Genomic DNA, 14,810 nt, shown 5'->3' on the forward strand with positions numbered 1-14,810 from the left:
GCAAATCATACTGGGACAGGTGTTGGGATCCACACTCAGATGTCACAGGCTTTGCTCATGGTAATCTCCCCTGGAGTCCAATCCACAGTGGTGGACCAATATCGTAGTGACTCACAAAAATGTTACTTTTTTTTGGTTAGCTTTCCTTAATGATATTGAGCATTCCTTTCACCTCACTCCTAGGAACGTACAGGTATAATTTCACTAAAGCAAGAAGGAACCCACCCCAGATGAACCCCTGTGCTCCCAGGCAGTCTAGGTGGACCCCCTTCCCCTCGTGATGTACAGGGAACTACAAACTGACCCATACCGTGCCCTGGATGAAGAACTTGTAGACCATGTGAATAATTAGGCAGGACCAGAAGACATGGAGCAGCTGCAGAATTATCAGGAGAACATTCACGAAGTAGTATCCAAAGAAGGGCTGGAATATCTCCATGGAGTAGTAGTAGGTGTTATAGAGCACTCTGCAAGAGAGAGGGAATTGCAATGGAGGGAAAGTGCTTTGGTAGAAGGCTCATAATTAAGCCCCAGAAAGCTCTAGACACAGAGGAAGTTTCAGGTCAGTCACTTCCTTCTTACAGATAACATGTGAGCCAAATTTCAGTTCCCCACCAGAAATAAGCAGGTAGAGCCATAGGCCAAGGCCTCCTCCCCTGCAGTAGCCTTCTGGACTTTAAGACCACTCTATGAACTCCAAGGCAGACCACCCTAGTTTACTCCAAGACAGGTGCATCAGCCATGGGGCACTGTAGCCTATGCAGGGACATATGCTCAAGGACTGAGAAGCAAAGGCTGCAGCAGAAGATTTAGCACCCAGCTGAACTATCCTGTCCCTCAGAAGGCAGCTTCTCCATTTCCCTTGACAGCACCAGACTCACGTGTAGGGGAAAACGACCAGGCGGCTGATGAGGAAAACAGCTGAGAAGATCATAAAGAGGCTGTCACAAGTTTTTTTCCACTTCATGTAATTGAATATCTTAGTTGGCTGGAAGGAGAAAGAACAATAAAAATATCAGGCCAAGACAGTGCATCTGCACGTGCTCCAGAGGCCAATGAGCCAGACATGATACAATGTGCAGGCGGGTGATCACACCTCCTCCCCGCTTGCTCTCTGCAGGGCACCCTACGCTGGGTCAGGAGACATCACTGAGTTATCTGTGACACATGGTAATGCTTGGCCTATACTGAGCTAGATCAAAAGATTCCCTTTGGCTGAAGAGCACCATTGCTAACTAGGCTTTGCTTGGCATGTAAGATGTGGAAGCTCACCTCTAGGAAGCAATCAGAAGCATCATGAATCACCAACACCAGCGTCCCAATGCGGATGTAATTGGCACAGTATGAAAAACTGATCAGGAAGATGGTTGCAGCGTGATGGACTATCTGCTCCTTGAAGTCCTGATGAGAAAGGGGACAACAGAGAATAAAATACGTGATGCACCTTCTGCCTTGGTTAAATCATGCCTCCTGCAGGTAGCCATGAAATCTCTCTACCCGATGACTAAGAAACCTCCCACCACAAGGTCTAACCCATGTAAGTCTTTTACCAAACACATTCTAGAAATGTAGGCAACCAATGGACCCAGGAATGAAGAGCTGTGTACCAGACACCAAGGTCAGGGCAGAAGGAGGAGATGCTCCAGGTACAAGAGCAGAGATTCCCCTGCAACTTGTCGTGAAGACCATGGCGAGACAGGCTGTCCCCCTGCAGCCCATGGAGGTCCATGGTGGAGCTGATGTCCACCTGTACCTGTGGAGGACCCCACGCTGGAGCGGGTGGATGCCCAAAGGAGACTGTGACCCCGTGGGAAGCCTGTGCTGGAGCAGGTTCCTGTCAGAACCTGTGGCCCCATGGACAGAGGAGCCCAGGCTGGAGCAGGTTCCTGGCAGGATTCATGACCCTGTGGGGTCCCATGCTGGAGCTTATGGTGTAAACGGAGGACCTCACAACAAAGAACACTCTCTCCCTCCACCACTAATGGTCTGATGATGGTGCAAATCAGAAGACAAAAGAATAAGACCCAATGATTCAGTACAGTTTCAATATAAAGAGAGCTTCCTTTCTGTCCCAAAGCAGTGCCCGTGTCCATCTCTGCTCTGTGCCCCGTGCGTGCCTGTTTGCACAATCATCTCACACCCCCAGGGTTGCTGATGGAGACCCACAACCACCCTTGACTTACAAGGTGTGTATATTCGCAGCCTCAGTGCCCACGTGTGCCTACGTGATCCCGCAGCACCCTGTCTGTCAGGGCACTGGCACCTAGGAACACATGCAGCTTAACTGTCTCTATGATCACTGCAGCCTAGAAGAGTCCCAGAAGAGCAATTTTGAAGTTTGGACTTTAAGTTTGGATTGAGAACTCTGCAGGAGTCTGCACTTTGTGTTCACTTCCCAGAGGAGAGGGAATCCAGTGACTGTGAATGGAAATTACAGAATCACAGAATTGGCTCAATAGGAAAAGACCTTTAAGATCATCAAGTCCAATTGTTAACCCAACGCTGACAAGTCCCCTAAACCATGACTAACCCATGTCCCTCAGCACTATGTCTCATATACCTCCAGGGATGGGGACTCCACCACTGCCCTGGGCAACCCCTTCCAAATTCCTTGGAATGAGCAAGGACGGAATCCCCCAAAACCTCAGACTAGTGCTACACACATGCTCTTGGAGATCACTCTCCCGAGTGTTCAGCTTGAGTCCTGTTTGTGCTTGGTTCTGCCCCGAAGCTGCCACTCACCTTCCTCTTCACATCAAAGGGCAGGGTGAAGACCAGCGACCAGTAGAAGGAGAGCTCCAGCATGTAGTACCAGAACAGAGAGGGCAGGAGAGGCTGTGAGAGAAGGAGAGACAGTGAAATATCCATCAGATAAAGCAGAGCAAGGGTTGGAAGTGAAGACTCTTCCTAGGCAAAAGAATATCAACCAACCAAACCACCAAAATTGGTTCCTGCAGCTTCAGGGGGAAATAACTCAATTGAACAATGTGGTTACTTACTAAATGTCATCTGTGCTGAGATGAAAGCAAATAGCAGGGGAAATTCCATGTTGCTGCACCATGTGGAACATTGAGAGAACCACTGGGAAGATCCTGAATATTTTTAGGATTTCTTCAGCACTACGCAGATTCCTGAGCAGTCAGTACAGAGCTTTAAGAACTGTGGAATCTGCAGTTTAGGCACTGCTAGTTCAGTTCTTTTACCAACCTCAGGTCATGTTTGAACATGGAAATATTGACACTGAACAGAAAACATTATGAATGCACAGATCATGGCCAAGAACAACATAAAGAAACATCCCATCCTATGAATGCACTGATTCCAGAAGTCTTAGTCTGGGAATTTACTGTAACTCTTTCACAGTTCCTCCCAAGGAGCAAAACAATATCATTGTAGCACCTACTTGCAATGTACCACAACTGCATACACCCTTCAGACATTACACTGGACTAAAGACACCTGCCCAGGTTGCCCAAGGAAGTTGTGGCTGCTCCTCCCTGGAAGTGTTCTCGGCCAGGCTGGATGAGGCTTTGAGCAACCTGGTCTAGTGGAAGGTGTCCCTGCTGCTGGCAGGGGGGTTGGAACTGGATGAGCTTTTAGGTCCCTTCCAACCCAAACCAGTCTATGATTCTATAAACCATTTTACTATGGTGATATAGATAAGTAGTAGCTGAATAAATCATTCCCTTTTTAGGATTCAAGGAGATGCTTCAGACACCCTGTACTCTTACCACAGATTTTTCAGTTTAATCAAACTAATGGGGTGAAAATGCAATCCCAGCATGAGCAGTAATCTGCATTCTTCTGCAAAATTTTTCTGGTTTTACAGCTGGAAAACTAAAAGTTTAGACCCACTCAGCAAGACACGTGCTATTTAACAAGTAATTTTGTGCTGTTGTGGCACTATATGGCCTCCTTAAACCTGAACCTATTTGATTAAAAAAAATTACTATGATTAAAGGGGCTTTGCAACCAGCATTTCCAAAGACTCATGGACTATGGTGCTCCCAAGTACCAATCTGTTTGGGCTTTCTCTACCCAAAGTGTTGATTTATGGTCTTCATAGATTTTAGTTTGTTTTCCTTTGTAGCACCAGGGTTTGGCCACAAGAGGAAGCACAGCTGGATGCACTGGTGCCACCAGGGGGGATATCAACATCTCCCAGGCCGTTATGTGCTACTCACACTCTGGAGGTTATCGAAACAGGAGCTCTGGATCAGAAGGGATTTTTTTTCCCCCAAAGATTAGATTATTTGGGAGAACTGGTGTTCAGCATTGTCTGTAGCACAGGGCATGGTCTGTTTAGCAGAAATTGTACTTCATACATTCTTTGTTCCTGCTAATCTACAGGTCTGTCATTGACCCTTCTTGCTCTTTGCCAGAGGGACATTACTAGCTCTGGTTTTGGTCTTTTCTTTTTATTACAGATGTTGGAAAGTGTGTGTTTTGGGTTTATGTGGAAAGGTTTTGGTATTGAGGGGGCTTGCAGGGGTGGCTTCTGTGAGAAAATGCCAGAAGCTGCCCCATGTCCAACAGAGACAGTTCCAGACAGCTCCAAGATGGACCTGCCACTGGCCAAAGCTGAGCCCATCAGTGATGCCGGTAGCACCTCTGTGATAAGATATTTAAGAAGAGGTAACAACTGCTGCTCAACAGCAGCTGGGAGAGTGGAGTAAGAACATGTGTGAGGAACAACTCTGCAGACACCAAGGTCAGGGAAGAAGGATGGGAGCTGTCTTGCTACTGGCCATACTGACAGCTCCACTGGGAAACGAACTCCCTGGGGAGCACTGTGGACACAGCTCTTCAGTACAACTGAAAGCACACGGCATTCAGAGCACGTCTCTGCTCTGCATACACTCCACTGAAGTCTTCACTACTTCTCCTCAGGTGACATGTCCTTCTCTGGCCTCAGACTCTTCTAGAAACTAAAAGACCTTGGAGCACTCCCGTTTTTCAGTTTCTTGGCTCACGTGGTGAGAACTCTCACTTTCCCTTTATTTCTGCCGTCTCCTCCTGCTCTCCCAGCTCATTCTGTGTTTAGATTACATCAGATACAAAGATATTCTTGACGAGGATTTGGCTTTAAATTCATAGGGCTCATGAGTCTGAATTTAATTCAGTGCCCTTTCTTTTGTCACTAATATAATCTGATTTTCAAAAGATATAGAAAGACAACACATGATTTCTAACAGCAATTTTCCCTCTCACGTGACTCACCTGTTGTGGATATCCCGTCCAGCACTCTCTGTGGTCCCAAAGCCAAGGCTTCTGGAAAGAAAACACAACATGAATGTGAGAATGCCAGAGGAATTCTTCTCTTAGCAACTCATCAACTTATCTCCTACTACTACAGCCTTTGTTGTATTTTATTACAGGCAGAGGTGGTTGCACTGTCTGGAATTCAGTTGCCAAAGAGATTCCCACTACAAGAACTTGCAGTTCCTTGTGACATTGCCAATTTGTGGCTATTGAGCTGAAATTTCACATGCTGTTTAGCCCAGTTCCAAATAAAATAGCTCAGGGAAGATTTCTACTAACTTGCTGCAGCCTTCTACAAGTTTGGAGTGGTGGTGGTGGCAGTTTTGAACATATTAAAATATTCTTATAATTATTTAATTAAGAATCTCTGTGGTTGGAACAACAACACTTAAACGTGGTAAGAAGACAGAAAATTTGTGTGTCAGGAACATGCTTTTTCCTCTAATGGTGAGGATCATGCTGCAGTCTGATAAGTAAAGAACCTCTGAAAAGATTCTACTTTGTTCACACTTCATAGAAAATGGGTAGTTTAGAACTTGGCAGCTTCAAAACTTTCAGAAAAACATGGCAACTAAAGTCTCCAAAAGTTCTTCCTGCATGGAGCGTGCTCTGACCCTTTACTGTGCCCAGACTCCATCAGAACCAGCATGTCCTAGAGCCTACAGTGATGGAACATACTCTATGCATATCCAGAAGGGTAATTTTCTATAACAGTTCTACAAGGCTCCAGATATCAGAGCTAAGAGCAAGAAGGTGACGTTTCTCCTCCCACTGAGCACCTGCTGGTGGACCAGCAATGAAAGGGAAGCAGGAAGCAGTGTTTTTTCCATGAGCAGTGGTAATTAGGAGTAGACACAGCCTCCTGCTGTCTGGGAGTGGGGTTGGGAGTAGGACCGACAGCAAACAGAGGTACAGAGCCAGGAGAGATGTGTGATATGGAATCAGAGAGGACAACGCAAAAACTCTGAACCAACCGTGTTACCTAAACTAGAAAGGAACCCAGATCCCCAAATTTCCTCATTCCTCTACTCTCAGCAGATAAGGCTGTTTTCTGGTGGCCTACTGTGAGAGAACTTTCTATTGCTATTTCCTATTTCATTGACTCACAGGGCAGAGGTTTTTGCCATCAGTCTAAAGCTATTAATATAGAATTTAAACATTTGCTTTTTTTTCTAAAACAAGAAGGGTTTTTCACAAAAACAAGTGCATATTAAAATACTAAGATTATAAAGTAAACATGCAACAGTTGGGAAACATCACATGCAAATACACCCCATCACATTAATTCTTTGTCCTTCTTTTCGATGTAATCATTTTGGTAAAATTTTAGATAACAGAATGCTATTTGCTATGGGATCTAGAGGTGTTGTCTGTAGGACAGAAGTCTCCTTTTTTTTGTGCAAATTGGAAGATGTTTACTGAATAAAGAAAAGACTTTAATTAAGATTATCTTTCATTCCTAGAGTGGTCAGACAACATGCAGAACAACAGGATTTTGCCCTTTCTGTTGCCACAGGGCTCTTGTTCTATGCTAAGCAGGTAATTTATACCAAACTCTCATAGCTGGCCTCAAAGAATAGCCTTCTGTTTTGATGTACAGATCCACAAAACACTGAAGTTGGGATTTAGATACCTTCACTCCTCTGCTAGCTCATCCTGTAATCCTCGTCCCTTAAATTCTGACTTGAAAGTCAGTCTAAGTTCCAAAGTTCTTCACTTGTTATGACGACGAGAAGTTACAAGCATAGTTTGTGCTGGCTGTCTTGGCATCTGCAGGTTTTCCATAACTTAACCTCTCAGAAAGTGCCAGTGTAGCACTTTTGAAAAGCTTACCTAGGGAACCGGATTCAGCAAAAGAGCCAGGGGAACCTTTAAAACACAGCCAGAGGATGACCGGTGGGCTTGGCCCAGCTTAGTGAGCACAGCTCAGTGATTAGAGCGTAGGCATGGTTTCTATTACCTCTTCTGCCTGTTGAGGGAGTTCAATTTGTATCAAGAGAACTCATTATTTACCAAATCAGAGAAAAGGCAGAGGCATGAGCCTGAACCAATCACACCTTGGGTAAGGAAAAGAAAATTAATACATAAAATTATTAAATTGCAGCCCATGCTCCAAAGGAAGTCTGAGTTTTTTACCTTAAACACGTATTGGTTACAACACACAAACATGCCCTGCAGCTTCCATGTCAGGTAAGTGTTCCACCTCCCACCCCACAGAAATGTATTTTTACACAATCCCAATTGTCTTCTGCTTTGCCAGAAGAAGAGGAAAGCTCTTGGTTTTGAGCTGGAGTTTTTAAAACAAGCACGGTCCAATATGTTTGTGGTCTCACAAGTGTGCTGTGTGGAGGATGCACACTGACCTGGAGGGAAAACCTGTACAAGAAGGTCTGAAGGGACATGTTTGACAACAAAATCTGTCATTCTTGCAGGCACTGGCTAGGTAGAACAGCAGGTGGCACTGCTTGTGTACTCACATCGTACAGGACAGCAAGTCCAGTGACGAAAGAAGTGATGTAAAATATAAACCTCCAGCTACAAACAAACAAAACAAAGTACATTAGAATCCCATTCATGAAGCACCAAGCTGCAATTCTGTGCATCAGTCACACTCGTTCAAAGAATGGCACTATCAAGGCAAAGGCATACATTCTTGTGTTCAAGGTTTGCCCAGACCATAACAGGAGTGGCTCTCTGCATGTCACAAGCACATTGAACAGACTTCACAAAGAGCAATTCTTCTGCTGTAGAGGTGGCAGAAAATACAAGAATCTCACTGACCAAAATCACCCAGATGATCATCCCAAACCTTCCCAGCACTACCAGATGCATGGGCAAAAGTCAAACAATGCCAATCTCTTTCCCAGGCTTTTGGAGACTAGGCATGCTAAATTCATTATCATGCAAAGTCATTAATTACTGTCATGTCTGGTCTCAGGCAGGAGCTGGTAATGATTTACCCACATTAAAACCACACAGAAGCACATATGGACTGTTGGTCAAGTTCAGTGGACAGAGGCAGGTCACACTGAATATACACACATAGAGAAAGGAGGGAGGGGAATTTCACCCCAACAGAATAAAAAAGCTTTTAATAAACAAAACACAGGAAATCTTCAAAGGAGTAAAACTGTCTAAATAAGTCCTTTAACTTCCAAAAATCTCCATAACAAATGAGAAGTAACCACATTTTGAGAGACTCTACTGTCAACGAAACGCCCAAGAGCTCCAAGATGGACATAAACTGTACAAAGCTGCTACATCACGTTGGAAAGACATTCTTTCTACAGACTGCAAGTGGTGACAGAGGGCAGCTGGAAGGACACCATCCTCTGTGAGCTGAGTCAGGAAAGTATTTACTACTTACTATTTACTGTTACTGTTTCACAGAATCACAGAAGCACAGAATGTTGGGGATTGGAAGGGACCTCGAAAGATCATCCAGTCCAATCCCCCTGCCGGAGCAGGAACCTAAATGAGATCACACAGGAAGGTGTCCAGGCGGGTCTTGAATGTCTCCAGAGAAGGAGACTCCACACCCTCCCTGGGCAGCCTGTCCCAGGGCTCTGTCACCCTCACAGGAAAGAAGTTTCTTCTCAAGTTGAAGCAGAACCTCCTGTGCTCCAGCTCACACCCACTGCCCCTTGTCCTGCCATTGGGCATCACTGAGAAGAGCCTGGCTCCATCCTCCTGACATTCGCCCTTTACATATTTATAAACATTAATGAGGTCACCCCTCAGTCTCCTCTTCTCCAAGCTAAAGAGCCCCAGCTCCCTCAGCCTTTCCTCAGCAGGGAGATGCTCCACTCCCTTCATCATCTTGGTGGCTCTGTGCTGGACTCTCTCCAGCAGTTCCCTGTCCTTCCTGAACTGTGGGGTCCAGAACTGGACACAATATTCCAGATGCGGCCTCACCAGGGCAGAGTAGAGGGGGAGGAGAACCTCTCTTGACCTACTAACCACACTCCTTCTAATACACCCCTTGTTTACTTCAAGGCAGCTTAGTGCGGGGAGAACTTAAATTTAATCTTGACAGAAGCAGATTAAGCACGGTTGCTTTACAACTCTTTGTCCATAGATTTTATAAATATTTCTAACTGCAACTATTGGAATATTATAAATAAATAATACACACCTGTGTTTTTCTTTCTTTCTTCTTCAATTAGGATTTTTAGGCAGGGGTTTTGAATTAGAGGTTGTGTGCTAAATGGAGCACGAGGTGATTAGCTCAAAGTTGATGCCTACCCTATGGATTCACACTTCTAGACAGATTAATAGCATTGCAGATATTTAATGAATTTATTTCATCTCTGTGGCTTTCCTGGAAGAACCTACACAACTAGCAGAGCAGCCACGCAGAACTAAGGCACTTCAGCCAAGCTCAGGACAATCTTCCATTTCTGTAGAAAGCTTAGCCAGGACTAACACTCACAGAACTGGCTCACGTGAGATTTATCTTGTGCCTCCACATAATAAGGAGAATGTCCCACACAGCTGTTTCCAAGAAGAGTTTTGCTCTTTGGAAAACAGCAGCTTTCACACAGGCTCCTTTTTCTGCCACTACAAAAGGGTGCTGGGTTTTGACTCTCAGGATGCTGAAGTCAACTGACAGCAGAACACAATCTAGCCCACTGCCTACGACTTTTGAAAGCAACAGTGTGCAGAACAGTTGCAGAAAAGATGCAGCAGAAGGAATCTGCTTGCAGGGAAGCAAACGGAAGTCACGGGGAAGGCAACAGAAAGGCTGACTATTTTGGAGGCACCAAAACAGCAGCAAAGCAGCAAGAAGCAGTAAGATGCAAAACAGCAGGGAGTTTTGCAAGTACAATTGTGTTTCAAAGCAGAATGTCAGTCTTACAAAGTCAGAAATAGAGGCCCTGTAAGGAATAAAGCTGAGATAAGAGTAAAAGGAGACTTGGGAGTGAAAATAAAGGGGAAAAGCAAAGAATGTTTCAGTAACAGAGAAGCAGCAGAGAACTGCAGAAGAACCAAGTGGGAAAGTGAAGACCCATGACACTCTCTGTGTAGGGTGGAGGGAAGGAGGGCAGACAGGGAGCTGAGTGTGGAGCTCAGCTCTGGTGAAAGGCTCCTGCTGCTCATGGCTTTGTGCTCCTACTCACCAGGCCTCACAGAACTTCTTTGACAGGCTGGGTCGGTCTGCGTTCCTCCGGCGCCGGAACCACCTCTCCACCTTCCTCACTGGCAGATCACACTGTTTGGCTAAACTGATCAGCTCACCCTGGAAAACAGGTGAGGAAGCAAAGAGTTCAGATCCAGGTTCAAAGGTCAGAAGGGGCAATATGAGCATCTCCTCTGACCCACCACAGAGCCCAGCCGGAGGCTCCTGGTAAGTCCAAATCTGGTCAAGCTAAGGCATCTTTCAGGAAGCTGTCTGTTCTTAGTGTGAAGACCTCAGCTAGTAGAAAATCTTTCAATTCCTCCCATAAGCTACTGGTTATTAATACTAGATGTTGAAACTTTACATTTTTTATGTGAACTTCTCCAGTTTTAACTTTCAAACTCTGGTCTCGTCTCCTCACAGGGAATTTGTTGTCAAATCGCTTCCTTATCCTGTCTTCAGGGACTGAGTCCCTTAAATCTGTCACTCCAAGAAAGTCTTACTGCAGCTTAAATAACTTTTAAAGTTCTGCACTGAATCTTGCAGTGCCTTTCAGCATTCTGATGCAGTATCAGTCAATACCTTGACTGATGTCATGAGAGCAGAGGCAACACCATTTTCCTACTGGATATCCTCTTGTTGTGGCGAACCTGTTATGGATAATTTTTCAGTAGATTACTCACAGAAATCCTGTAATTACGTTTCTTCTTGTCCTTAGGCTCTTAAGAGCGTGTCATGTTTTATGTTCCTTCTGGAAGTGTCACCATGGATAGCCTTAATTTTTTAAGTAAAGCAGTAGTTCTTCATGGAATGCATTTATCTTAATGGTATCATGTGAGAGTGACTTCCATAGTCTGAGCACGTTGTACAAAAGTATGTTCATTACCAATTTTCAGATGTGATTCTTTCCACTCTTACTTAGTGACTTCTGTTCTTGTGGTGGAGACAAATGAAGACATTGATTTATATACTCCAACTGCTCCATAATGTGGAAATCCTCTCAAGGAGAAGGCTGCTGGGAACAGCAAAATCTCACTTTATCTTGAACAAGTAAAAGCTGACTCATAAGAGAGCTCATGGGAGAGGGAGGAAGCTAGAAGACTGACTGAGGTGTAAGTGGTGAATGGACACAGCAAGGCAGAAGCCCGTTGCACCGTTCTTGCTCCATGTCACACTGTTGTCAGGAGTCTCATGGTGAGGACACGCTCCGGTATCACAGATTCTCTGGGATAAAACTGCCAGCTTCAGGGCAGGGTGAGTGCAGGGAGAGCTGTGGGGCAAACCTGCTCGCAGGTAGGTTTTGAGTTAGATCTCTGTGACAGGAGTAGTTTTACTGAGAAACATGTGGATGTTGTAAACAGACAGGCAAGAGGAAGGTCAGGGACCACCATACTGGCAAATATTCCTGGGAACACTCCTTCCCAGTGCTGGGGAGGAAAGCTGGCTGCACAACCCAGGTGAATGCCTGCATTTTTAGTTTAGTTTCCACTCTTTTACTTTTAACCTGTTACTGAATGTCCTGGAGCTCCACACATCCCATTGCAGTACAAACCATGTCACAACAGTCTTGTCAAGGCAGCAACATGTTCACATCAGGACTGCCCCTTGGGACTGGAACCTCAGCCCCGGCTTGTACATCCTCGGTAAGGGTTAAGAGCTATTGTTTCAAGGCCAAGAAAGCCCGAAAAAAGGAGCTGAAAGAAAATCTGATTCCTTTCCCTAGCACAGGGGTCACATTCAGGGACTTCACAGACAAGGTTAAATCCTAATACTGCCTGACAATTCACAATCCTGCCAATGCAGCAGCCATCACAATCCTCAGCAGCAGCCATTATAACTCTGGATTACCCAGCCAAGTTCTCCAAGATCACTCTTTTTATCTCTCATGGGAAAACTATCCACCAATAGTGCCTGCAGTTTTCTGTTGTTTCTTACAATCTCTGTGATGATGGCCGAGACTTTAGTTGGCTTCCTGAAAGGTCAATCTCAAACTGATGGATTGCACAGCAGCAGAATGACCCACCCCAGAACTAGGAGCATCAAGCAATCCACATCTGCTGAGCTGCAAGGACCAGCAACATGGGAGTCAGTTCAAGGCAGCAGATGTGACAGGGGTTTGCTAATACCTGAAAAGAAGTCATCACAGAATCACAGAGTGGCTGGGGTTGGAAGGGACCTCTGGAGGTCATCTGGTCCAACCCCTCTGCTCAAATAGAGCCTCCTGGAGTTGGTTGCCCGGGACTATGTCCAAATGGCTTTTGAGTATCCCCCAAGGATGAAGATTCCACAACCTCTCTGGGCAAGCTCTTCCAGTGCCTGGTCACCCTCACAAAAGAAGGTGTTTCCTGATGTTCAGACAGAGCCTCCTGTGTTTCACTTTGCGCCATGTGCAAGACAAATGCCAGATGGAACAAGAGTTCTCGTTATTTCCTTTGTGAGAAGAGTTTCCTGTTCACAGAAGTTTGGGATTTAAGTTTTTTGAATGTTACCTATGGAAAGCTGCTACTCCCAGATGTTCAGAAGCAGAACTGATAGCTGATGGCATCTGTAGAATGACCCTGTGGCTGGCTGGTGTCAGGTGGCCAGTGCTATAGTAGTTCCTACTGCTTTGTTGAGCTGCCAAATATGTGTGGCATTACCAAAATTCAGGATTCCAAATGTGATTTTATTTGGCTAAAGACACAAGGGCTAAATCTCAACAAAAGCAAAGGAAGAAAGGACTCACCTCTTCAGGGGTCTTGCAGCGCGTATTGTAGAATGTTTCCAGCATGGGGTTGGGCTGAGCTTTTGGTCTCTGCTTGTCTTTCACACCCAGTTTGCTACTGAGGGGCAGGGCTATGGCTCTGCAAAAGGAAAGATAAAGGCTCAGCCAAAAATAGAACAGTGATTTCTGATATTGCAGCACTGTTAAATCGTGATGTAGCACATAACGGTTGCCTCCCACATTTTGAATCTAAGCACAAGTATTACACCAAGCAGATAAAATAGATAAAGAGACTGAAAAGAAAAATAAACAAACAAATTTACAGCACAAACAGTGGGGCTTGTGTTCTACTGCCCTCAGCTCTGTGCTATAATATCCAAAATTACTTGAGGTTAGGAAATGTTATACCCTGCTTTGTCAACTTCTGAATCCACAGTGCTGGGGTGTCTGGGATTATGGCACGAAGCCCGGGCTTGCAGACACAGCCATGATACCTATCACTGTCTCTGGTCTGCGTGCAGCTCATGCAGAGAACCACGTTGATGATAAGGCCTAAATGTTGTTCACTGTTTGATCTAGAAGACTGAACATATACGACACCCACTTGAACTATGGATTTGGCTTGGGATCAAGAAAGAGGCTCTATCAGATGTGTGGTATTAATCATAGAATTATAGAATGGTTTGGGTTGGAAGGGACTTTAAAACTCATCCAGTCCCAACCCCCCTGCCAGCAGCAGGGACACCTTCCACTAGACCAGGTTGCTCAAAGCCTCATCCAACCTGGCCGAGAACACTTCCAGGGAGGAGCAGCCACAGCTTCTCTGGCCAACCTGGGACACTGGCTCACCACCCTCACAGCCAAGAATTTCTTCCTCACATCTCATCTCCATCTCCCCTCTGCCACTTTCAAGCCATCACCCCTTGTTCTATCACTCCCTGCCCTTGGCCAAAGTCCCTCCCCAGCCTTCCTGGAGCCCCTTCAGGTACTGGGAGGCCACTAGAAGGTCTCCCCGGAGCCTTCTCTTCTCCAGGCTGAACAGCCCCAACTCTCTCAGCCTGTCCTCACAGCAGAGCTGCTCCAGCCCTTAATGCAGAAGAAATGTCCTGCTGAGAAGGAGGCCATTTGGTCTTAACTGGAGTAACCTACCTCCGTTTTTCCTAATGCAACTCAAACATCAATTGTAAAATAAGGACATAGTAACTAGAAACCCAGTCACAAGGAACAGATGCTTATACTAGCTGTGCATCTTACAGTGAAACAATGCAAGGAAAAAAACCTGAAGAAACAGAAAAAAGTTACCAAGAGGTAACAAAACTGGGCATAGAATTGCTGTGCTCAACAGTCCAACTCCTCCACTACAAACACTCTTCTCTCTCTTGGCAACAGGAAACAGCCTCATCACAGGTGTGAGGTCAGGTCCTGCATGGACACTGCACAAACAGGAAACGGATAATCAATGTTTTTTTGAAAAAAGCCCACATTAACTACAACCTCCATGAATTTCTGGAGAATGAGTTGTTCCTTACTAAATGCTCCCTTTTACACACTGCCACTAGCAGTTCATCCCGTCAGAAGAAGAGGAGACTGTCTGCCTAGAAGCTCTTGTCAGCACCATCACAGAAGAACCGACACACAAAATCTCTGGAAAACTTTATCTCTGCATTTGGAGTAAAAGTTTTTTGCTCAAGGTGCTAACAGCTTCCCTGAACAGTTACTGGGTTA

General features: G+C 45.4%; 1 protein-coding gene across 1 annotated transcript; it reads right to left on the reverse strand.

Annotated features, from left to right (window-relative positions):
- Positions 1-310: 310 nt before the first annotated feature.
- Positions 311-14,569, reverse strand: LOC104521897 (ceramide synthase 2; the record flags this gene model as incomplete). The annotated part of the gene is made up of 9 exons (XM_010164027.1): positions 14,520-14,569; positions 13,107-13,224; positions 10,383-10,501; positions 7,740-7,797; positions 5,221-5,271; positions 2,743-2,835; positions 1,273-1,401; positions 882-988; positions 311-467 (listed from the first exon to the last, which is right to left on the reverse strand). Coding segments are annotated over exons 1-9 (882 nt in total), but the record flags the coding sequence as incomplete, so codon positions are not given.
- Between the last annotated feature and the right edge of the window lie 241 nt (positions 14,570-14,810).

The sequence above is a fragment of the Antrostomus carolinensis genome, unplaced genomic scaffold (genome assembly GCF_000700745.2).
Source record: "Antrostomus carolinensis isolate BGI_N321 unplaced genomic scaffold, ASM70074v2 scaffold14253, whole genome shotgun sequence".
Lineage (NCBI taxonomy): Eukaryota > Metazoa > Chordata > Aves > Caprimulgiformes > Caprimulgidae > Antrostomus > Antrostomus carolinensis.